Consider the following 23,404-nt stretch of genomic DNA (forward strand, 5'->3'; position numbering starts at 1 on the left):
CCATGAGTCCCAATATCTGAGTTTTTCCTTTTAAATTTTGATATTGCCAAACTGATCACATTGAACCAATGTTCATTTAAAAATCCTATGCAATTTTTAAGTTATTGTTAAAGAAGTTCAAAGGACTTTAGGACTCAGATTTTGACAGAAGTAGGGTTTGATCTCAGGGCTTTGCTCTTGCTAGACAAGGGTTCTGCCAAATGAGCCATGTCTCCAGCACTTTTTGCTTTTTGGTTATACTTTTTAGATAGGGCTTCCTGCTTTTGCCTACCTACAATGAACCTACCCATTTCCATGAAGTTGGGATCACAGGTGTATACCACCACTCCAGGCCTTTTATTTTTTGGTTGGTCATGGGGCCTGAACTCTGGGCGTGGGCGCTGTCCCTTAGCTCTTCAGCTCAAGGCTAGCACTGCACTCTACCACTAGAGCCACAGCACCACTTCTGACTTTTTCTGCTTATGTGGTGCTGAGGAATTGAACCCAGGGCTTCATGCATGCAAGGCAAGCACTTTACCACTGAGCCACCTTCCCAGCCCCAGGCTTATTTTTTTGATATAGGGTCTCACTACCTTTTTGCTTGGGCTGATGTTAAACAGAGTTCCTACCAATCTCTGCCTTCTGAGTAGCAAGGATTGCAGGTGTAAGCCATTATACCTGGCAAGATAGTCCTTTTTCTTTTTCTTTTTTCTTTTTTCAGGCTGTTTAAATTTGTTTCCCAAAAAGAAGATTGGTCTTAAAGTTCAAAATGACAATGGTCATTCAAGTTCACTTGATTATGCTCAAGGACAAATATATTTAGGAAACATTTACTCTAGGTGCAGTGCTAGAATATATACTATGCTACAAAGCAAGGAGTTATGCAAGAAAGTTATACATATAAATTGATATTTTACTTTGAGGTGATTGATATACAATAAGTTGGTCTTTTACTAAAAGTCTGAAATCTGTAAAGAAAAGTGGCATGAGAAAGAAAAATCTTCTCAGGGGGAGACATGTAATTTCATTTTGTTGTTGCTTTACTGTGGGGAGGAGGTTAGATATATAAAATAGGATGAAAAATAAAACATACTTTCTTTCTATAGAGTCAAATTGCTATGTAGGTTAAAATTTTCATGAAAGATTTATAGCTGTCATGAATGTTGTTTCAAGCTGGCATTTATAATAAAAAAAAGCCATTGTGTACTGTTATATGGAAGCTTTCCTCCCCCCAGTTTAGTTCAGTTACATCTTCCCACTGAGAGCTGATGAATGCCACATGCTGTCTCCTGTAGGCAAATGGAAAAAGGAGTTATTTTTATGTTTAAGTGAAAAATGTAACCCAGTAATTAAAGATGCCTGCCTTATCCTTTCATTTTTTATTTTATTTTGCTGATAATGGGGCTTGAACTCTGGGTCTCTGATCTTGCTTTCTCCTGGCCTTTTCTGTTCACGGCTAGTACTCTGCCATGTGAGTCACAACATCATTTCTAGCTTTTTGCTGGTTAACTGGAGATATGAGTCTCATGGATTTGCCACTGCCTGCTTCAAACTGAGATTCTCAGATCTCGGCCTTTTGAGTAGTTAGAGTTATTGAGCTTTTTTTCTCTCTCTTTTTCCCTTTTCTCCCTTCTCTCCCTCCCTCCCCTCCCCTCTCTTCTTTCCTTCCTTTTCTTTCTCTTTCTTTCTTTCTTTCTTTCTTTCTTTCTTTCTTTCTTTCTTTCTTTCTTTCTTTCTCTTTCTTTCCTTCCTTTCTTTCTGTCTGTCTTTCTGCCTCCCTCCCTCCCTCCCTCCCTTCCTTCCTTCTTTCCTGTTACAAAAGTAACAGAACAATACTTCAGTATTAAATTTACTATTTTATGAGCAAGGAGACTCAAAAGTGAATATGAAGTCCTAACCCTTTCTTGAGAAATGCAGTTAACTTTTTGCAAGCCATCCATAGCTGGAGTTCCATCTGGATGCAGTAAGGACACAATTTTTCAAATGTAACCTCAAGTTGTTTCATTGATAAAACAAGTCTCTGAAACAAGTCTTCACCTCTTGTAGAGATAACAGTTTCTCTCATGTGTTAAACTGCAGTTATCCCAGTTAATGAAGATGACTAGTTGAGCAGCATGTGTTTTATCCAGTATCTTGTGAAAAGCCAGAGAGAAAAACTGGAAATGGCCTCTTGAATCCTTTAGTGGTTTTTCATTATCTACTGCTAAGTAATCTGATCTGAGATAATGGTGTGAGACAAACTACTTCTCTGAAATAATTTTACTAACAACTCTGCAATCTTTTACAAACTCTCTCACTACATGACTTGTCCAAATCATATTGTCTTTACTGTGACAAGGTCTAGAGCAAAAGGCTAGTTGTGATTCCAAACATGGCTGCAGACTATTGGTTTTTGTCCCAATGCATCTGGCCTCCCAATTCACTGCGTTCTGCATGTTTTGAGCTATCATGACACTAATTGCCTCTTTTTTTCATTGCTACTAAGGCCTACTAGAAACTTGACACACAACAACAACAACAACAACAACAACAACAACAACCTAACAACAACAAAATCACTTGTTCATTTCTCTTGGAAAAATTGACACTGTATCAACTTTGTTTTGCTTTGCAGTTCACCCTGCCATTCACAGGATGTGGTACCACTATAGTTTTAATAGATATTCTGGGTGTGTTGCCAGCAACATGATTACTTTGCTTTGATTGCTGTCTTGAATTTGATTGCTATCTTGAATTTGGAACATACCCAAGTTTCTGATTCTTGAGGTCTTTCCTGTGCACTGTTAACTTCCTTAATGTTTGTCTGAGATCCAGTTTTGGTGAGGACTGTTGATCATGGATGTGTGGATAAAGGTGGGATTGGCATTATTTTCTGGCAAGTCATGAGAAATCATCTCAGAGCATCTCATCTTATTATCACTGGGTCACCACAGTCTTGCCACAGTGTGGTAACACTTTCACAATGTGCATACTCCCTGTCTGGTTCTGACTCTCCTCTGAGTTGCTGCAATATAGGGAGAGCGTGGCAGGCAGCCCGTGAGAGGCACACATGTCTGTCCCCATCATATACTCGTATGGGTCCTGTTTATCCCATCAGACACGCTCCTTTCTTGTCTCTCAAAGTTTACATTATTAATTACCATTCACTTAATATAAACTTATGTAGCTATGAAAAAAGTTGCTAGATTTATTGTTTCAAGTCCCATCTACAGTTGCCTCAGGGAAAGCCTGTATGATTCCACAGGTCTTCCGTGGCTCTTGGGCTAGACATTCCTCGCTCCTGTACTAGAATATGAGCTCCATAAGGCCTAGAGCTGCAGCGTGTCATCCCCTGCTATACCGATTGCATTTCGAACTTGTACGGTGCAGGATAAATCTGTCTTGAATAAAAGAGTGAAAGAGACCGGACAACTGAAAGGACACTAGAAATGCAGGATGAATTGCACAGAAGCTTAAGAACATGTACATGATAAAGAACACTTGTGGGTTCTTGCTAAATTTATATTTTAGGCAGTGCTAGGGCTTAAACTCAGTGTATTATATTGCTGGGCAGGTAATTCTACCATTTGAGCTAAGCCTCTAGTCCTTTATGCTGTGGTTACTTTTGAGATTCCCTATATCTCTTTTCTCTGGGCAAGCCTGGACTGTGATTATTTTGTTTATATGTTTTGTTATAGCTGCGATTATACACATGAACTACCATGCCAAGCTTTTTCTGTTGAGATGGGGTCTTGTGAACTTTCTCCCTCCAAGATAGCCTCAAACTGATACCTTCCTGATATCTACTTAGTTGAGGAGGTATGATTTCAAAGATGAGTGCTGGTATTTGGCCAGTAGGTTTTTGAAGGGGAAAAAAAAAGTGATCTGCTATTGAGTTTTTTTAGTGTTCAAACTTGTGGAGCAATGTTAATTGACTGAGGAGGAATATGTTCAGAAAAGGTAAACATTAAAGGTGGCAAAATTACGAAGAAAGATATGGATTTTGCCACTTAGGGAGAACGGTTAGAAATGGGCAAATGACTTAAGTTATAATGGTAAGGAAAGGGAATGAGTTAAACATGATTCTTGAAATTCCAAATTGAGAAACCAGAAAAATAGTTAAACACTGTAACATGTTTTGGTATAGGAAAAAAGCTAGCTTAGGCTTAAATATATTACACTTAAAGATTTTGATAGGAATCCACACAAAAAGTTTAACACAAGGAAATTCACATTTGTGAGAAACAAGCCAAGATGACAGCTATATATGCTGTGGATATTCCCTCTGACAGCCTACTCTGCTCCAGTATCAGACAAAACTTAAGCCACTGGCACAGTGTTGGCCATTATGGAGCTGGATACATAGAAGGGAGGGAAATATTTGTTGAGGAGAAAAGAGGTAAAGAAGCCTTGAGGACATTAAACTAAACAGATAAAATAAACAATTGAGGGGGCTGGGAAGGTGGCTCAGTGGTAGAGCGCTTGCCTTGCATGCATGAGGCCCTGGGTTCAATTCCTCAGCACCACATAAGCAAAAAGAAAAAAGCCAGAAGTGGTGCTGTGGCTCAAGTGGTAGAGTGCTAGCCTTGAGCTGAAGAGCTAAGGGACAGCGCCCAGGCTCAGAGTTCAGGTCCCACGACCGGAACCACCCCCCCCCCCCAAGTAAACAAAATAAACAAGTGAATTATTCACAAAGTTCAGAAGGCAGTTAAAGGAATATGTACAAGCTATTTCCACCCTCAAGAATCTTGTCTTGCTGGGCCAATTGGCACAAGCCTATAATCCTGGCTATTTGGGAGTTGGAGACTGGGGAACCCTCCAACACAGAGAAGCACCAGTAGGAGGAAGGTAGAACTGGCATAGACATAACGTGAGATCCTACTTTGAAAATAACCACTGGTAAAGGGGCTAGAGCCATGAGCCTAATGTGGCAGAGAGACTGCTAGTAAGTGCTGAGGCCCTGAGTTCAATCCCCAGTTCTGCTCCCAAAGAATCTTTTCTAATTCTGTTAGTTCCTGTCAGCATCTAGACAAAAAGCATCCAATAGGAATCAAACTCTTCAGAAAGAAAATGATGAGCATCTATGAATATCACAAATGGCAAGAAACAAATGGGGTCTCAGCGAGAGAAAGGTATACTGTTTTTTACTGTTTTTTGTTTTTTGTTTTTTTACTTTAAGTGAAGCTTTGGCCTCCCCATGCCAGTGGGCCTTCACACTAAAGCAGGAATTTTCTTTCTTTCTCTTTTTTAAACACAAGGTTTAGGGGAGAATGCCAACACAAATGTAGGAATATAGTAAGGAGCATGGAAGGATGTTTAAATATAAAATCGAGTTCCTGTTCTCAAAATAGTTGGAAAGTCATTTTGAGTGGTGGCACACACCTGTAATTCCCGCACCGAGGAAACGCATGTCAGCTCACCTTCTTCAAAGCATCTGAAAAAGTGATTAACTACTAAATCCTGTTGATTTGATCATTAAAGAGACTTCTTTCTTACTTACAGTTTTTTTTGTTTTTTTTGTTTTTGGGTCCAGTCGTGGGGCCTGAACTCTGGGCCTGGGCACTATCCCTCAGCTCTTCAGCTCAAGGCTAGCGCTCTACCACTTGAGCCACAGCACCACTTCTGGCTTTTTTCTTTTTGCTTATGTGGTGCTGAGGAATCGAATCCAGGGCCTCAGGCATGCAAGGCAAGCGCTCTACCACTGAGCCACCTTCCCAGCCTATAGTTTTGTTTTTTAACATATAAAAGTAGATAGTTATCCTGTCATTATTGCCACCCCTCACCTACCAACAGAATCACTAATACCAACATTATGTTACCACATTCTGTAGCATAAAATCATTTGAATGGAAATTCAATATGTTTGCCTGCGGCCTGCAGGTCTGTTCTACATCTTGTTGATATTTACCCACTATAAATGGCAGCTTTAAACTGATGGACCAGTGTTGACCCCTGCTTTCCAACACTCAATTCCAAGCCAGGCGCTGCTGGCTCAGAGCTGTAATCTTAGCTACTCAGGAGGCTAAGATCTGAGGATCATGGTTCAAACCCAAGCCCAGGCAGGAAAGAACAAGAGACTTTCATCACCAATCAACCACCAAAAAGCTGTAAGTGAAGCTGTGGGACAAGTGGTAGAGGGCTAGCCTTGAGCACAAAAGCTCTGGGATAGCTCCCAGACACTGGGTGAAAGACCCAGTACAGGCAAACACACATGTGCACACGCACACACACATGTACACACACATACACGTACACACACACACACACACACACACACACACAACACATACACACACACACCCCAAAAACCAAAATGCCACTCTACAGCCCTATCAGAACATAAGCCAGGACAGAGAGATTCCCAGGGCCTAAGACAACACATAAGCATATGGGAGGCTGAACACAGAGCTGGCATGGCTTAATCCAGGAGAATCAAGAAGATATTACTTAAAAGCACATAATGACTACCTATATTTTATACTTCTTTATTCTGTGATGTTTTATTCTTCAGAATTACAGAACATTGCAAGCTAGTTTATTTTTTTGTTTGTCCTGGGTCTTGAATTCTGGGCCTGGGCGCTGTCCCTGTGCTATTCACCTCAAGGCTAGTGCTCTACCATTTGAGCCACAGCACCACTTCTAGTCTTCTGGTGGTTAACTAGAGATAAGAGTCTCACAGATGTTCCTACCTGGGCTGGCTTTGCGTTGTGATCCTCAGATCTCAGACACCTGAGCAGCTAGGATTATAGGCATGAGCCACCAGTGCCAGGCTTGCAAGCTAGTTTTATGAGAGAATATGGCATTTCCATAATAAAACTTATTCAAGGAGGAAAAAAGAGGCAGTTACAGGTACATTTGGCTTAAATGACAGTTCTGCTTCTTTCCTATCTCCAAGTTGGTCTGCTCTTTTCCAGAACTTGACAGCTCTAAGTGGATTTTTTACACAGCTACATTTACTATCTTTTCTTCTTGTCACTGATAGGCAATGAGGGCACATCAGTGGGTCTTTATCACTATAAACTGCTCCTGGCATTAAAATTTCTGAAATTTAGTTCCATCTTACCTCTGGAGCTGTCTCATATTCTTCCCAAGAAAGGATTGTTCATTTCAGCCAAATTAGACTTACTCAGTGCTCCAAAATACACCCTGAATCTGTCACATTATTGAGACACAGTATTATGATTTTTATCACTGGCTAATATTTACTGAGTACTATCTAGGTGTGGAGTATATACACAGCTTTGCTTGATGTCTATAGGCCCTCAAAGATATTTAGGAAGGAGTGCTACCATTTGAACCATGACTCCAGTCTTCCTCCCCCACCAATCAACTTCAATAATGCTCTTTTATCACATCTATCACTGTCAGACTGTAAAGGAATATAAACAAGGTCGTCTAAATTCTGTAAATATATTTAGGGATCTGAGTCTATTGGTCGACACAAAGTAATGCTCCTGTATGCTAATGAACACCAGTGGCTAAAATAGCCTGGCTTGAATTTATTTATTTATTTATTTATTCATGGGGCCAGAGTAGGTTTTAATCTCAGGGCTTTGTTTATGTTAAGCAGTACTCTGTTGGCTGAACCACACACCTACCTAGCCCCCGCTTCCCTACCATGGTTAGTTTTGTGATAAGGTCATGCTTTTTTTTTTTTGCCCAGGCTAGACTGGACTGCAATCGTTTATGCTTCTAATAACTGGGAATGAGAGGTCATGCCACCATATTTACCTTTTCTGTTTTCTGAACTTTATTATTTTTTTTCTGACCCAAGTTGGCCAAGAACCATGGTCCTTCTTATCTCAGTCACCTGTGTAGCTATGATGACGGGTGTGTAGCACCCAAACTTTTGTGCTGAGATGGAAAAGTCTCAAGAACTTTGTTTGGCCCAGGCTGGTCTGCCATGACCCTATGGATGTCAGTCTCCTGCATAGCTAGGCTGATAGGTGACTATCACCATGTCTCGCTATTGATTGAGATAGGGTCTCAACAAACTTAACTTTTTGCCCTGGCTGATTGTAAAATGTGATCCTCCTGTTTTTTGTCTCCTGAATAGCTAGCATCATAGATATGAGCCACTGGCATCAGTTCTTTCAGTTCTTTTAAAAACAATTTCTTGGATGGACTCAGATCATGACAGCTTAACTGTTGTTTATTAAGGCCTATGCAAAAGTGAGAAAATGCATAGATATTAAAAATTATGACTAAGAGATGGGCGCCGGTGGCTCATGAATATAATCCTAGCTATTCGGGAGGCGGAGATCTGAGGATCACGGTTCAAAGCAAGCCTGGGCAGGAAAGTCCATGAGACTCTTATTGCCAATAAACCACCAGAAAACCAGAAGTGGCACTGTCGCTCAACTGCTAGAGCATTCACCTTGAGCTGAAGAGCACAAGAACAGCACCTAGGACAGAGTTCAAGTCCCATGGCTGACAAAAAGAGAAAAAAAATTATGACTAAACAAACAAGTGAAATTCATAAATTGTAACAGTAAACTCGCCATTGTTTTACAGATTGTTATAGGGAGATAAAAGAAACTCTAAGTCCTGTCTCTTCCCTGGGTTTGACATGTATAAAAAGCATAAATTTAACCCTAACTTTGGGATGTTTACAAAATAAAATATGTTTCAAGGAATTTTCTCAAACTCTATGACTGAGCTATTACAGCATTTATTCTTATCCTAGTCTCCTGAGATGTAAAACAAATGTTTAAATCATACCTCTCTTCAAAATTCCCAGAACGCCAAGCTCTAGTGGCTCATGACAGTATTCCTAGTTACTCAGGAAGCTGAGATCTGAGGATCATGGTTCAATACCAACCCTGGACAGAAAAGTCTGTGAGACTCGTATCTCTAATAACTATTCATAAAAGCCAGAAATGGAGTTGTGGCTCAAGAGGGAGAGCATTAGCCTTGAGCAAAAGAAGCTCAGGGACAGTGCCCAGGCCCTGAGTTCAAGCCCCAGGACCTGAAGAAAATAAAAAAATAAAAAATAAAAATAAAAATCACAGAGTAAGGTCTAAAGATACAAGAAAAGCTTTTAAAAAGTGGCTAAAGGAAGAATAAGGACAGCTTTTAAAAAGCTGCTAAAGGAAGAATAAATTCATCTCAAATTAGAATCAAGAAAAAATAAATCATAAAGAAAAGGAAATGAGTACTTTTAAGCAAAATTTATAACTTAAAGGTCATGATTAACTTGTGCAAATAAAATCTTTTGTATCCTGTATGTGTGTTATCCTTTTTAAAGACTAAGGATATTGAGGTGTTTTCAAATTACTTTGCTTGTGGATGACTCTTGACAGGGAGAAAGGATACTACATTGATTAAGACATATGCTTAATTCATAATGGAGGATGAACAAAATGCAAGTGCATAGTGCATTGCAGAGAGAAGGAGAATAAAAAGGTTAATCAATTCAACTCAATTTTAGCTGAGAGCATTTGTCCATAACCACTGAACCTTAGCATGTGTCAAGCAGCTAAAAGTACAGTAACGTATGCATGCTTTCTTGTTATTTTATGGACAATCTGAGAGAAACCCAAAAACTCTCTCTGCATTTTAAACATGAAATACTTTAGGGTTTGGTCACTAATATATAATATATGTATTTGAATATCTTTATGTATTTTCTCCTCTTTGGAGTTTTCATAATAAAAAGTGAAAAAGAAAGCCAAAGAAACCCAGATGAGTTTTCTGTATGTTTCTTCCACACCATTTACCCTTTTGAACAAATCTTACCAGTCTCTGTTTCTGAAGTTCCTCTCTTAGAATTCTATCTTCTGGTAAAACATCACATAACAAAAAATAGTTGTCTTGTTCTTCTGTTGAGAGATTAGGAAAATAAATGAGGACCTAGGCATTTTTATCTTTCACTTTTCTTTTTCTTTTTTCTTTTTTTTGTGGGTCATGGGGCTTGAATTCTGGGCCTGGGCGCTGTCCCTCAGCTCTTCAGCTCAAGGCTAGCACTCTACCTCTTGAGCTACAGCACCACTTCCGGTTTTCTGGTGGTTTATTGGAGATAAGAGTTTCAGAAACTTTCCTGCTCGGGCTGGCTTTGAACTGTGATCCTGAGACTGAGATCAGATCTCAGTCTCCTGATTATAGCTAGGATTACAAGCGTGAGCCATCGCCGGCCCTTATCTTGGGAAGTATTTACTTCTTTAAAAATGCTGGTTAAAAAAATGTTTGCCTGCCCATGTACACATATAGTATAGAGTTTTGGGTTAGCTTTATTCAAGTTAGGCAAAATAAACTTAGAATTTGATTCACTTGTCAGGATAGGGAGTGCCAGTACAATGTAAAATAATGACTTTTTTTTTTTAACTTTTTCACTTGTTGGGAAAAGATGAACTCCACTTACCAAGTGGAGCTGTGGAGTTAATTCTTATCACACTGCAAAAATCTGTGATGGGCTGTTCTGTGAACCTTTTCTTCCAATATAAAATGTACCTGAGAATAATAATTAAAAAGAGGGGCTCAGAAGAAGAATTAACATACCACTTTCTTTAAAATGACAGTTTAATATATTAGGAGCATGTAATTATCCCAAATAAACAAATCAAATGTTAACTGAAAAGTGCCTGAAAATTTGGGAATATAAAGGCAGCAAAGCATTATAGAAACATGAAAACAACACTTAATAAAGTGGAATTATCCAACAAAGATATAAAAATGATTAAACATTAGTATCCCCAAACTCAAATAACAGATGTATAACAAAGTTAAAATTATTTCAATGTGATTAAGAAGTTTTCTAACATAACAAACAAGGCAAGTTACATTTAAAATGTTAACAGTTAAATAGGCTTATGACACATTCTGCAACAACGTTCAATGGTTAACTTATCTATCAAGAAACAAAAGCCACAGGAATAATGCAGTGAGAAACCAGTGTATATTCAAGATCTACATATTAAGAAAACTTCTGCATGTCCCCGTTATGTCTGAAGTAAGTAAAATTTATCTTTTGGAAATACAGCTGAGCTGACAATTTCTGTATGTAATGAGCAGAGCTAGAAGCAGCACAGGCTAAACTTAAAGCAAATCATAACCCTGGATCTGCATATGTGATGAAAGATGGAGTAGGGTGACAGGATGCAACAAGCTCCTCTTTCCATTTATCTAACAAGAACGATTTTAGAAACAATGTCAATAATCCAATGGTCCCAAGAACAGAATGTGGTCTTCCTTATGGGGAGAAAGGCAATACAAAGGTTGATTCTACAATAGACCATAGAGCCAAAGCCCTGTGAAAGAGACAGAACTCACAGAATCAGATGAAGTATACAGAATGAGTAGGAATTTGGACAGTTAAAAATGATTAGATATATTATCCAACTGTGGTCTGCACTTGGTAGACATACAATAAATGCAGAGTATTTGAAGGTTTCCATAAAGTGAAGTAGTCCAAAATTCCCTACATTTAGTCTTTAAAAAAAAATTCTTACCTCCATTTTCCCTAACATTAATTTCTTAATTTCATGGTGCTCTATACATTGGGAAATTACTGTATTAAATTTGTATTGTATTAAATTTGTGCTGAGGGAGAACTGAGGCAGAGAGAAACATGACATGAGTTGATTTAAAATATCAATATAAATGAATGAATGGACCAAGAAGTACAGATTACATAAGGAAAAGCTGATGATACTATATACAACTAGAACCACATTCTACTGACAGTCTTGATAGGGAAGGAAGAGGATGACACTTCCCTCCTAGGACATCAGAAAAGGATGAATTTGGGCTCCAACTCGGCCTCAAATCACAAATACTATTACTGGGACAGTGCTCCTCTGTGGCTAACAGACTCCCTTCCATATTACTATTGGCAGTAGAAGGCATCTCTTACCCATGAAAGTAGACAAAAAGAGAAGGCTCAACGATTATTTCCTTGGCCAGCATGAGTACCTTTCATGTGTTAGTATTCTACATAGTTCTTTATTTTCTCTACTACTTGCTTATTCTACCATGGGAGAGATAGAGACAAAGAAGAGAAATAAAGATAAGAGGCTCACAAGAGTTAAAATGACATTTCCTGACAGTTGCTTATTTTCAGCCCATGGTTTATTATGCTCAACACGTCCACTATAAAGTGGTGGACTGGGGGGGCTGGGAAGGTGGCTCAGTGGTGGAGCGCTTGCCTTGCATGCATGAGGCCCTGGGTTTGATTCCTCAGCACCACATAAGCAAAAAAGAAAAAAGTTGGAAGTGGCACTGTGGCTCAAATGGTAAAGTGCTAGCCTTGAGCTGAAGAGCTGAGGGACAGTGCCCAGGCCCAGAGTTCAGGCCCCACAACCGGACCCCCCCCAAAAAAAAATGTAAAAAAATTGTAAAGTGGTGGACTGGGAATAAAGGAACACAGCAGAATCTGTTTGAGACATGTTGGGAATATTGTTTTTCCACACTGAAATATATAGATAGCTATTTTCAGGATTAAATAAACTCATACATAGTAGAGCCAGGTACTCAGGAGACTTCAAAAGAAGGGCTGAGTTCTCTCAGGTGTTCCTTCATGGTTACTATTCAAATACACCAAAGAAAGGTTTGTCAGTCTTGGTTGCCATTCTACTGAGAACTATCTGAGTTTGACACTTCTAACTGAAACTGACAACAGTGGTCAGCCTTCTATAAAAATAGTTCCATTTTGGATCTACAGCCTATTAAAAGTTAGCGATAACTCCTTGAATACACAAGTTGATCACTTTGGAAATTCTTTGCAGAACTAGGAAAGCATCCGTGTTAAGCAATCAGGTAGATGGTAGATGGCTAGGTAAGAGTGTGAATCATAGTAAATTATCATTGACTTATTTTTTAATGAAAAGTCACTACTCTTAGTCTCTTTAAAGTACATCTTAAGGGGAGATCTTAAAGTGGAAGAACTTTTGCTATGTTAATTAAGGCAGTACCTAAAACTTCATAGTTGATGTGGTAATAAGGTACTTACTGAGAGAGGAGCAGGCCTTTCTATTTAGGGCTATGAAACTGAATAACTAACTGGGTGCTGATGGCTTACACCTGTAATCCTAGCTACTCAGGAGGCTGAGATTTGAGGATCATGGTTTGAAGCTACCTAGGGCAAGAAAGTTCATGAGACTCTTATCCCAAATTAATCATCAGAAAACTGGAAGTGGTACTGTGGCTCGAAATGTTAGAGCACATGAGTGAAAAGCTCAGGGACAGTGCCCAGGCTCCGAGTTCAAGTCCCACGAAAAACAAAAACAAAACAGAAAAACTTATTTAACATCTGCAAAAATAATTGGTGATAATTTACAAAGGTAATACAACAGCATCCCCAAATCCCAAGTGTTTAGTGAACAGTGCCCAGGCTATGAGTTCAAGCCCCAGTCCTTGCAAAAAAGAAAGCAGGGCCTGATGGTATACAAATATAATTCCAGTTACTAGCAAAGCTGAGGCAGGAAGTTCACTTCAATCTGTAAGTTCGATACCAGCCTAGGTAACAGAATGAGAATGTCTTAAATATTAATAAGTAAAGCAACATTTCACTAAACATTTAAAGTCAAAATAGTTATATTAATAGTGGCAGAGGCCTCACTTAAGTGAACACTATGGTGGATGAGTAGAATGATAATAATGATGATAGTTATGAGGATTAGTAGCAGCTACTAGTAACTCAGACCTTATCTGCCTAAGGTCACACAACAGAATTGAGATTTGAACTCGATATCTCTAGTTCAAAGGTCAAATTTCAAATTTCATCTGCTACAACATAAGGCCTAGAATTGCGTTCTACAAGAACTGCAGAGAAAGGAAGGCGGTAACAGAAAAAAGCCTCTAGAATTACAGTTGAGATGGATACTTAAAACATTTTCTTTTTCATCAAAGACCAAGGAAGTTGCATTAAAATATATTTTGACAAAATAGAAACAGAATACTCATGCACTTGTTGGGCTTACTTGCTCACTGCTGATGTTCTACTTGGGCCACAATACCAATCTGGCATTTTTGCTAGTTAATCTTGCAAACTTTTCTACTTAGGCTGGCTTCAACCTTTGATCCTCAGAACTCAAGGTTATGAGTAACTAGCATTCCACGTGTGAGCCATCAAGGCTTGGCTGAGAAAAGTCTGTTCTGAGCAGCATGCAAGGTGACAACAGCCTTCCTTATCTTCCAACTGAAAACTGACACCAGCGGTTTGTGGCTGTGGATTCACAACTATGTGACCAGGCAAGAGGTGACAAAGAAGCTCCACTGTAGCCATTAACAGTGACCTGACTCTGAGTCAGTGGGTCTGTATCCGAGGGCTTCCTATGTTTGTGCACTATCTCCTTGATTACCAAAGGGAAGGATCACATCATATACTTATATTGAGCTTACTTCAAGGTGATAAGCACAGGAGAACAATTACAATTATTAATGGACTTTACAATCATGGAGAGCTTTTATTTACCAAAATGTCATGACTTCCCAAGGAAAAAAGGGAGAGAAACTATTGCTATCCGTTCATAGTCTTGCAAAATTACCTTGGTTAAGTTATTTTATTGTTCCATTAACAAGTACTTTAGAATTTTAGAAATGATATTTTCTGGGTATTATCTTTAGCTATATATCTGAGATATTAGGTAGCTTACAAGGGTGGATGATAAAAGCAGGTATTAGGCTGGTTCAATAGGAATGAAGTATTCATTTCTGTGTTTTCTTCCTGACCAACGTTTGGGTGACAACATCAAAAGAAAAAAACATCATGTGTTACAAATATAAATTTAAATACATAAAATCATTGTGGTACATAGATAAATAAATTGTAACACACATTTGACTGAAGCCTGAAATTGACATAAGAAACATTCTAGTTAACAGTGCTTTTTTTTTTTTTTTGCTTTAAATTAGAATTAATGGGTGTTAATATATACATTCCCTGTGGTTAGTATAGGTTCTGAAATAGATTTTATTCATTTAAGAGTGCAATGACAGCCTATAATCTTCCTTCCCTGTCTCTTTCCCTGAACCTTTCTTCCCTCCCTTCCTGGGATTGAACTCAGGGCCTCAAACTTGAGCTATACTCAAGTCCTTTTGCTTTATTTCCTCAGGTAGGGTTTTGTGACTTACACACGTGCGCGCGCGCGCACACACACACACACACACACACACACACACAGAACATGATTCTTCTGTCCATTTGTTTTCAATGTTTAGGTATTATTTAGTATTTTTCTTATCTTTTCAGTTTCTCTAGTTTAATCAGTCATAATTACTACTTAACCTATAAAGGTGGCTATGAAATAATATATGGTATGAACTTTGTTGGAATGACAGTAAGTCACCAGCAAATACTTTCCTTTCAAAAGAATTCAAATTGTGGGCTGGGAAGGTGGCTCAGTGGTAGAGCACTTGCCTTGCATGCCTGAGGCCCTGGGTTCAATTCCTCAGCACCATATAAGCAAAAAGAAAAAAAGCCAGAAGTGGCGCTGTGGCTCAAGTGATAAAGTGCTAGCCTTGAGCTGAAGAGCTGAGGGACAGCACCCAGGCCCAGCCCAGGCCCAGAGTTCAGGCCACACGACTGGATCCAAAAACAACAACAACAAAAAAACCCCCAAAAGAATTCAAATTGTATCTCATAGAACTATCTCACAAAAATTTCCTTGTAGCAGTGTCTTGCTTGCCCTCATTATGATTGGTATACTTACTGACAAAGGGGTAAAAGTTTAAGTTCGAAATTAAGTAGCAACAGACTACTGAAATTTAATTCAGAAATGGGCAGGAATTATCTTCTTGAGCAATTTTATCTACTGAATAAAACTAGCCAATAGCTCACTATAAATAACTATGTTAAATGGACTCAATGGAAAGATTTTAATTTTTTTATTTCCTTTGCCCCAGGACATTTCACTGTTACTTTGTTTCAATAAAGAAATAGTCAAATATATTTAACATGAAAAGCTGTAGCTTCTTTCTTTTCTTTTTTTGCTGGTTCTGAGGCTTGAACTCAAGACCTGAGCAGTCCCTGAGTCTCTTTGAGTTCAAGGCTAGTGCTCTATTGCTTAAGCCACAGCACCATTTCCAGCTTTTTCTGAGTAGTTTTACTGGAGATAAGAGTCTCACAGAATTTTCTGCTGGGCTGGCTTTGAACTGTGACCCTCAGAGCTCAGCCTCTTGAGTAGTTAGGTTTATAGGAGAGAGCCTCCGTCACCTGGCTCAGTTTATGTCTCATAAAGGAAAAGGTAAGCTCATCTTGTGTCTATTATTTGTCATCTTTATTATTATTATTTTTATTATTATTATTTTTACTCAGAAGGAACAACTCCTGGAAGTTCTTACTGTTTTCATCTATCTTTTATAGATAGCTTCTTTTCTGAATTAGGATTAAATTTCAGAATATTTAGAAGATTAGAACTACTCTGATCACAAAGTGAATACTTGTTTTGGAGAGAAATTTTTAGTTTCATTGAATTGTCAGAGGTCATTGTTTAAAAATGACTGGATAAGCTGGGTGCTGGTGGCTCACACCTGTAATCCTAGCTAATCAGGAGACTGAGATCTGAGGATCACAGTTCAAAGCCAGCCTGGGCAGGGAAGTCTGTGAGACTCTTCTCTCCAATAAACCACCAGAAAACTGGAAGTGGCATTGTCGCTCAAGTGGTAGAGTGCTAGTCTTGGCTGAAGAGCTGAGGGACAATGCCAAGACCCAGAGTTCAAGCCCCATGACCAACCCCCCCCAACCCAAAAACAAACAAACAAACAAAAAACTACTCAGAGGCTGAAATCCGATGATCGTGGCTCAAAGCCAGCTCAGGCAGGAACATCTGTTAGACTCTTGTCTCCAATTAACCACCAGAAAACCGGAAGCGGCACTGTGGCTCAAGTAGTAGAGCGCTTGCCTTGAACTGAAGAGCTGAGGGACAGTGCCACGACCAACAAAAAAATCAAAAAACACAAAAAAAAGACTGGATTTATGAAAATAAACTTTAAAGCAACAGAGATTTCAGATACATTGATGGTAAATTTGAATTAATCTCCTTTTTACTTTCTGAAAAAAGAAAGTAACATTGAACTAAGGACGACAGCTAACAAGATCCAGGTCCCACCCCCGCCCCAAATATGTGTATGTATGTATGCCTCTATATCTATATCTATATCTATATCTATCTATCTATCTATCTATCTATCTATATATATATATATCAGCAACATTGTTGAGAAAACATTTAAATAAGGTATGTATCTTTTAAAAAGCACCTACTTTATTGCCTAACTGCTAAGGACAATGATTGATCATCCCATTTAATTATTGATTCCTAAGCCCTGAGACTTAAGTAATTTGATTTTCCTACCCACATATGGACAATAGAATTACTATGAATGATAACCAAAGAGAGATCAATTACCACAAAGACAGCTACTTAACTATTATACATAAGCACAAAGGAGAAAACACAAATTCTGCTTCAGACTTTAAAAGTACAAGAGAAAGAAAAATCTTAATGCTTTTCAGTTATCACTGGCAGGGATCATCTATTTCTGTAATTCATGAAGGATACTTTGTGTTTTTTATAGTAAAAGAGTTCATAACAAAGAAAAGCTGAGTAATACAAGACTTATTCATTTAGTCGTTCGGTCAGTAGTTATTTGGATGATTAAAGAACTGGGAAATGTCTGGCCTAAAAAGTATCTAAAATAAAAACAGATTTGATTACATCCTGTTATTAGGTATTATGTATAAGAAAATTCTGAGGGGCTGGGAAGGTGGCTCAGTGGTAGAGCGCTTGCCTTGCATGCTCAAGGCCCTGGGTTCGATTCCTCAGCACCACATAAGCAAAAAAAAAAAAAGCCGGAAGTGGCGCTGTGGCTCAAGTGGTAGAGCGCTAGCCTTGAGCTGAAGACCTGAGGGACAGCGCCCAGGCCCAGAGTTCAGGCCCCACGACCGGACCCAAAAAAAAAAAAAAAAAAGAAAATTCTGAGTATTTTGAGAAGGAATAATCTCTCTCCCTTTCTCTCTTCTCTCAAATAAAGCTTAAATACAACTGTAATTCTGCATTCAACTCTAGGTCTGTCTGTTTTCACAGTTCTCTTTTATTTTGGTGCTGGGACTAGCACTTGAAATCAGGGCTTTTCACTCTTGCTTGGCTTTTCAATCCAGGATGGCATTCTATTATCTGAACCATACCTCATTTCTAGCTTCTTACTGGTTAATTGGAAATAGGAATATCACAGACTTTCCTGCCTGTGCTGGGCTCAAACCAGCATTCTCACATCTCAGCCTGTTGAATAGCTAGGATTATAGGTGTGAACCACTAGCTTGACAGTCCATTTGGAAGACCCATCCTTAGAAAGAAGTTATTTTCTATGAGTGATGTATATAGAATGAAAGATACAGAATTTATTTCTAGGGATAGTATAATATCTACATGATTCTAATATTTTTAAATACAATCAGGACAGAATGTCTCAGAATGGAGTCTTATACAGATATGCCAAATTATCCGTTTTCAGTAGCTACCATGATATTGCCTCTATAGAAAATGTTTTTTAAAATTTCAATCAATTATGACACAAACGTAAATTCTCCACTAGAGCTAATTAAGAGAAATTATTTCTCTTGATGACTACTTCCAGAATAGTTAGCATTACTTAACCCACTAGTATGGGTCATTCTCAGCCAGGTGTTACTCAGTGGCAGTATAGCTCATCTTTAGCAGGGGCTGTGTAGGTCAAGTTCCACACACAAAAAAACTTTGCATACATATTCAAGTCCTGGCAGTTCTAAGGTCCACACCTCTATCTCTATTTTCATCTTCCTCATTCTCTTCCTCTTAGTACCTACAACAGTGATCTAATAGCTATCCACACTGACTCTTGTTGAAAGTTTCATTTTACTTCCGATTTCTGATCACACCATAGCACTTAAATTGCCATTTCTTTGGATAAGATCTTCTTGGATTGAAAGGTTCCAAGTATCTCTGACCTTAAGCACCAAGTCTTTTCTGGGTTTTCTGGAAAGATCCACTCAGAGAAAAGTCTACGTCCTAAACCTTGAAAAAATTGTTAATCTGATGACATCAACAATATCAAAAGTCTCATGAATGTGAAAAAGGAAATATTTGCTACTCTTTGGAATGCTGATCATTTTCTAAGAAATGCATGAGTTCAAGTCCAACTTATTCATGTTCAACTTATGTTCCAGAAAAAAATTCAAGTATCGCGTTTTAGAAAGTCTGAGAAAAAAAATTTGAAAAAAGAATATGGACAGTTATATTTGTACAAGAATTGCTTAATAGTTAGGCCATTTCATTCTTCTAATGAATGGTGAATTTATTCTAGAGATGAAACCAAAATTTACCTTTGGAAGTCAGTGACCAACTTTACATCAGCTATGACAATCTTATGCTCAATAATCATGTGCTTCAGAAGCTTGTCATGTTCAGCCAAAGGAAAATGTTCTTCACAGCAAATGCAAGGCACAGATGGAGAACCTTCTAAAGTGGTGGTGCCACCTGGACGTTCTGGCAGAGAAAGCGGCTCTAGGATACAGTCCTTACTGTCTGGAAGAGGCCAAGAATGAGAAAGATTAAAAAAAAAACCACTGAAACCAACTCTTTAGCTCTTTAGATGGATGATTTCTCACCTCTTGAATTAAAAGGATCCTAAAGATATTTATCTATATCCAAAAAGAAAATACATAGCAACAGAGAAGACTTTATTATCATTTAGACATTTGTGTTACCTAGAGACAGGGAGTAGTGCAAAGCATCTTAACTCTCTCCTACCCATTTTCTCACTTGAGTTGGAGAAAACCATTTGTCAGGGTAGTCATTCCAAGCTGGTTACTAGCAGCACCTCTGGGGTGCTTACAAGAGGAACACTGCAATAGGCTGGATTAAGGTTCCAAGTAACCTTTACATTGAGTTATGGCACAAAGGCAAGCACATGATATATATTGAGGCAACAGAGGGTACCAGGACAGTATTTCAGGTTGCTTTCTGTTATACTTGTTATTTGTCATACATGGAGAAGATAATTTTGAAACTGGAGGCATGGCTCAAGTGGTAAAATGCACAAGCTATGACTGAAACACATACACACACAGATGAAGATAATTATTGGTTCAACACAGCATCTGCGAGGTGAACCATGACAATTTTCTACATTTATTTATGCCTATTATTTGCTTATTACACAAGTAGATGTTATAAAGTGAAGTTTTCTGTTTGTGGAGATAAAAAGCTCAATTATTACACATACACAATAAACATTTTTCTTGTTTGTACTATTCCTTTTCCTTATATCATCTACAGTATATTTAAGAGTTGAAAGGTGTAAGATCTAGGTCTCTGATTTCAAGGCCTCAAACAACAAGCAGTTATGCCAAGACTCTCATTAATCTGTTGAGGAAGACACCTAAACCATTTAGGTCATTGTATAGGTTAGTAACCAGGAAAAGGACAGGAGGGTAGAGCTTCTGGCATTGAGAATCTTTTTCAGAAAGAAAGATAGCTATTCCATACAACATTCTTTGAATTTAGGTCATTATTAGTTTTCCTGTTATACTTTATCCCTTAATTTTAATTTATGATTTAACAATTCTTAATTGGATAATTTCTTGAGTCACTCACTGGTACACAGTTGCTTATGGCTTAATTAGATTAAGAGGGGACTTGTTCACTCACTTATCAAAAATCAACTGAGGATCTATTGGGTGCTGGTCCTTTTCATTTGCTATTGCGTGACACTTTCCTACCATCAAGGTTAACGTGCTCACTAATTGTTTGAAGGTATAAATACGTTAAAAAGGATAATGAGATAGACATAAAGGCCGTGTGGGGTAATTGGGAGTGGAATAATGGATCACCTAACTCAGTGGGACAGGGAGAGCATCCCATAGGAAAAGACCTCTAACTCATCACTGCTAGACACTACTCACATTGAAAACAGAGCATTCATGACAGCATAAAGAAACTAGAGATTGGGGGGAGGAGGTGGGTGGAGGAGGGAGATGGGAAGGGATGGGAAGGGGAAACAAAGGAGGAGGCAACAATGCTTGATAAGAAATGCATTCATTACCTTGCCCATGTAATTGTAACCCCTCTGTACAGTATTTTCACAATTAAAAAAAAAAGAAAAAAAAAGAATCGAGATAGTAATTTATATTTATTAAATTAGGTTAAGAAAATCATGGAAATGTATAGTTAATTCAGTTATAGGTTATATTATACAGTTACAGGCTAAATTGTATGGAATCTTAAGCTTATACATAAAATGAAAGGTGGAGAAAAAGAGAGAAGTAATATGCTTATGAAACTATTACAGCATTCATGGCCACTAGAATACGACAACAAAAGGTAGCTTATTCTAAATAAAAGCAGCACCAGTAAATATTATCTGCCAAGGAGTATGACGTTTACATCCATCTCTCCAAATCTGATCGAGGTATCTGTTAATATATTTTGTCTGATTGTAGAAAACAAGCATATGGTAATAATAATCTTCACCAACACTAGGAACTAACATTTGTTGAGTGCTTGCTATTTATAAAATACTTTGAGAAAGAGCTCTAGGGCATTTTCATTTCTTTTTATTTAAAAAAAATTTTTTTATTGTTGTTGTAAAGGTGATGTAGGGAGGGGTTTGAGTTATATAAGTAAGGTAATGAGTACATTTCTTTTTTAACACTATCACCCCTCATTATCTCCCACTTCTCTCGCTCCCCTCCTGACTAAGTTGTAAAATTCATTTCCAACATAGTGTCCAGTGAGTATCACTGTTGCATTGGTTCACCCTTTGCTCCACTATTTCTGTGATTTCCCCTTCCTTTTCCCAAATCAGATAAACTTATATACAAGACAAAGGTTACAGAAATAAAAAACAGTGTCAACAGGGAATTAACTAAGGGTGGGGGAGGGGGGTGAAAGAAAGAAAAAAATAGCTGCAAACAGTACAGTGAAAAAAAAAACCCCTCGTTTCCATTTCTTGGAGTTCATTTTGATAAGCATCATTTTATATGACCATATGCACACAGCTATTAAGCCAGTGGGTGCCTCTGCTAAGAATAGCCTAGACATATTCTAGTTATTACAAATGAGGGAAACCATGCAACTTACGTTTCTCTGGATCTGGCTTACTTCATTTAATATAATTTTTTTCAAGTGTTTCCATTTCCTTACAAATGGGGCAATGCCATTCTTTCTGGTGGAAGCGTAGAATTCCATTTTCTTGATCCATTCATCTACTGAGGGGCATTTGGGTTGATTCCATATCTTAGCTATGGTAAATAATACTTCAAGGAACATGGTTGTGATGGGGGCTTTACTGTGGCCTTGTTTGTGGTCATTTGGGTAAATGCCCAGGAGTGGGATTGCTGGGTCATAGGGGTTTCTGTTTAATCTTTTGAGGAAATTTCATACTGCTTTCCAGAGTTGTTGAACATGTTTACATTCCTATCAACAATGTAGTAGTATTCCCATTTGGCCACAAGCATCTGTTATTGTTAAGTTTTCTGGATAATGGCCATTCTAACTGGAGTGAGGTGGAATCTCAATGTTGTTTTGATTTGCATTTTCTTTTATGACCAGAGACTGAATATTTTTTCATGTGCCTATTGGCCATTCTTATTTCTTCTTCGGAGAAGTCTCTCTTTAAGTCTTTCGTCCACTTGTTAATATGGTTATTGTTTCTTTGAGGATGTTTTTGGGGGGTTTAATTTTTTGAGCTGTAAGTATATTTTAGTTACGAGGCCCTTGTCTGATGTATAGCTAGTAAAAATCTTCTCCCAATCTGTGAGCTTCTATTTATCCTGCTAGCTATGTCCTTTGCCATGAAGACACTCTAAAATTTGATATAATCCCATTTATCCAGTCTTTCTTTGATTTGTTGTGTTTCTGGATCTTTACTTTGGAAGTTTTGACCTGTGACAGGGCATTTTAAAATTAATCTTATTTGTTAATGTTATTATACTCCCATCTTCTAGATGAGAGAATCTAGACTAGAAAAGTTAAATAATTTCCTAAAGACATAATGCTGGTGTCACAAACAGTTAAATTCAGCCAAACTCAACTACTACATTATTCTCCTCCCAGCACCAAACATTTCCCCAGCTTTATGTTTCTTTCTTTCTCTTTGCCATTTAACAAAGCAGTTTATGAATACAATATATCTGAATTACTGTCTGTGTTTCTTTCTCTTTTTTTTTTGGTACCAGTTAGGCGTTTGATCTCAGGGCCTGGGTGCTGTACCTGGGCTTTTTTGCTCAGGGCTAACACTCTTACTACTTGAGCCAGAGTTCTACTTCTAGCTTTTTCGGTAATTTATTGGAGATAAAAGTCTCATGGATTGTCCTGCTTGGACTGGCTTTGGATGGTAATCTTCAGATCTTAGTCTCCTATGTAGCTAGGATTACAGGTGTAAGCCAATGGCTATATTTCTTTTTAAATATTTATTTTCAATGCCATTTTGATTTTATATGCATTTGTAAACTACTTGGAATTTACATATA

The 23,404-nt window shown here is 38.1% G+C and overlaps 1 protein-coding gene across 1 annotated transcript in view; it reads right to left on the reverse strand.

Annotated features, from left to right (window-relative positions):
* Window positions 1-23,404, reverse strand: part of Znf277 (zinc finger protein 277) — a 101,558-nt gene that overhangs the window by 36,834 nt on the left and 41,320 nt on the right. The window contains exons 2-4 of the mRNA XM_069996179.1: window positions 19,256-19,457; window positions 10,319-10,407; window positions 9,697-9,779 (exon numbers count right to left, since the gene is read on the reverse strand). Of these exons, the coding sequence (XP_069852280.1) occupies window positions 9,697-9,779; window positions 10,319-10,407; window positions 19,256-19,457 (374 nt within the window). The remainder of the gene's footprint in view (window positions 1-9,696; window positions 9,780-10,318; window positions 10,408-19,255; window positions 19,458-23,404) is intronic.

This window comes from Dipodomys merriami, unplaced genomic scaffold, assembly GCF_024711535.1.
Source record: "Dipodomys merriami isolate MVZ:Mamm:240054 unplaced genomic scaffold, mDipMer1.0.p SCAF_5, whole genome shotgun sequence".
Taxonomy (NCBI): Eukaryota; Metazoa; Chordata; class Mammalia; order Rodentia; family Heteromyidae; genus Dipodomys; species Dipodomys merriami.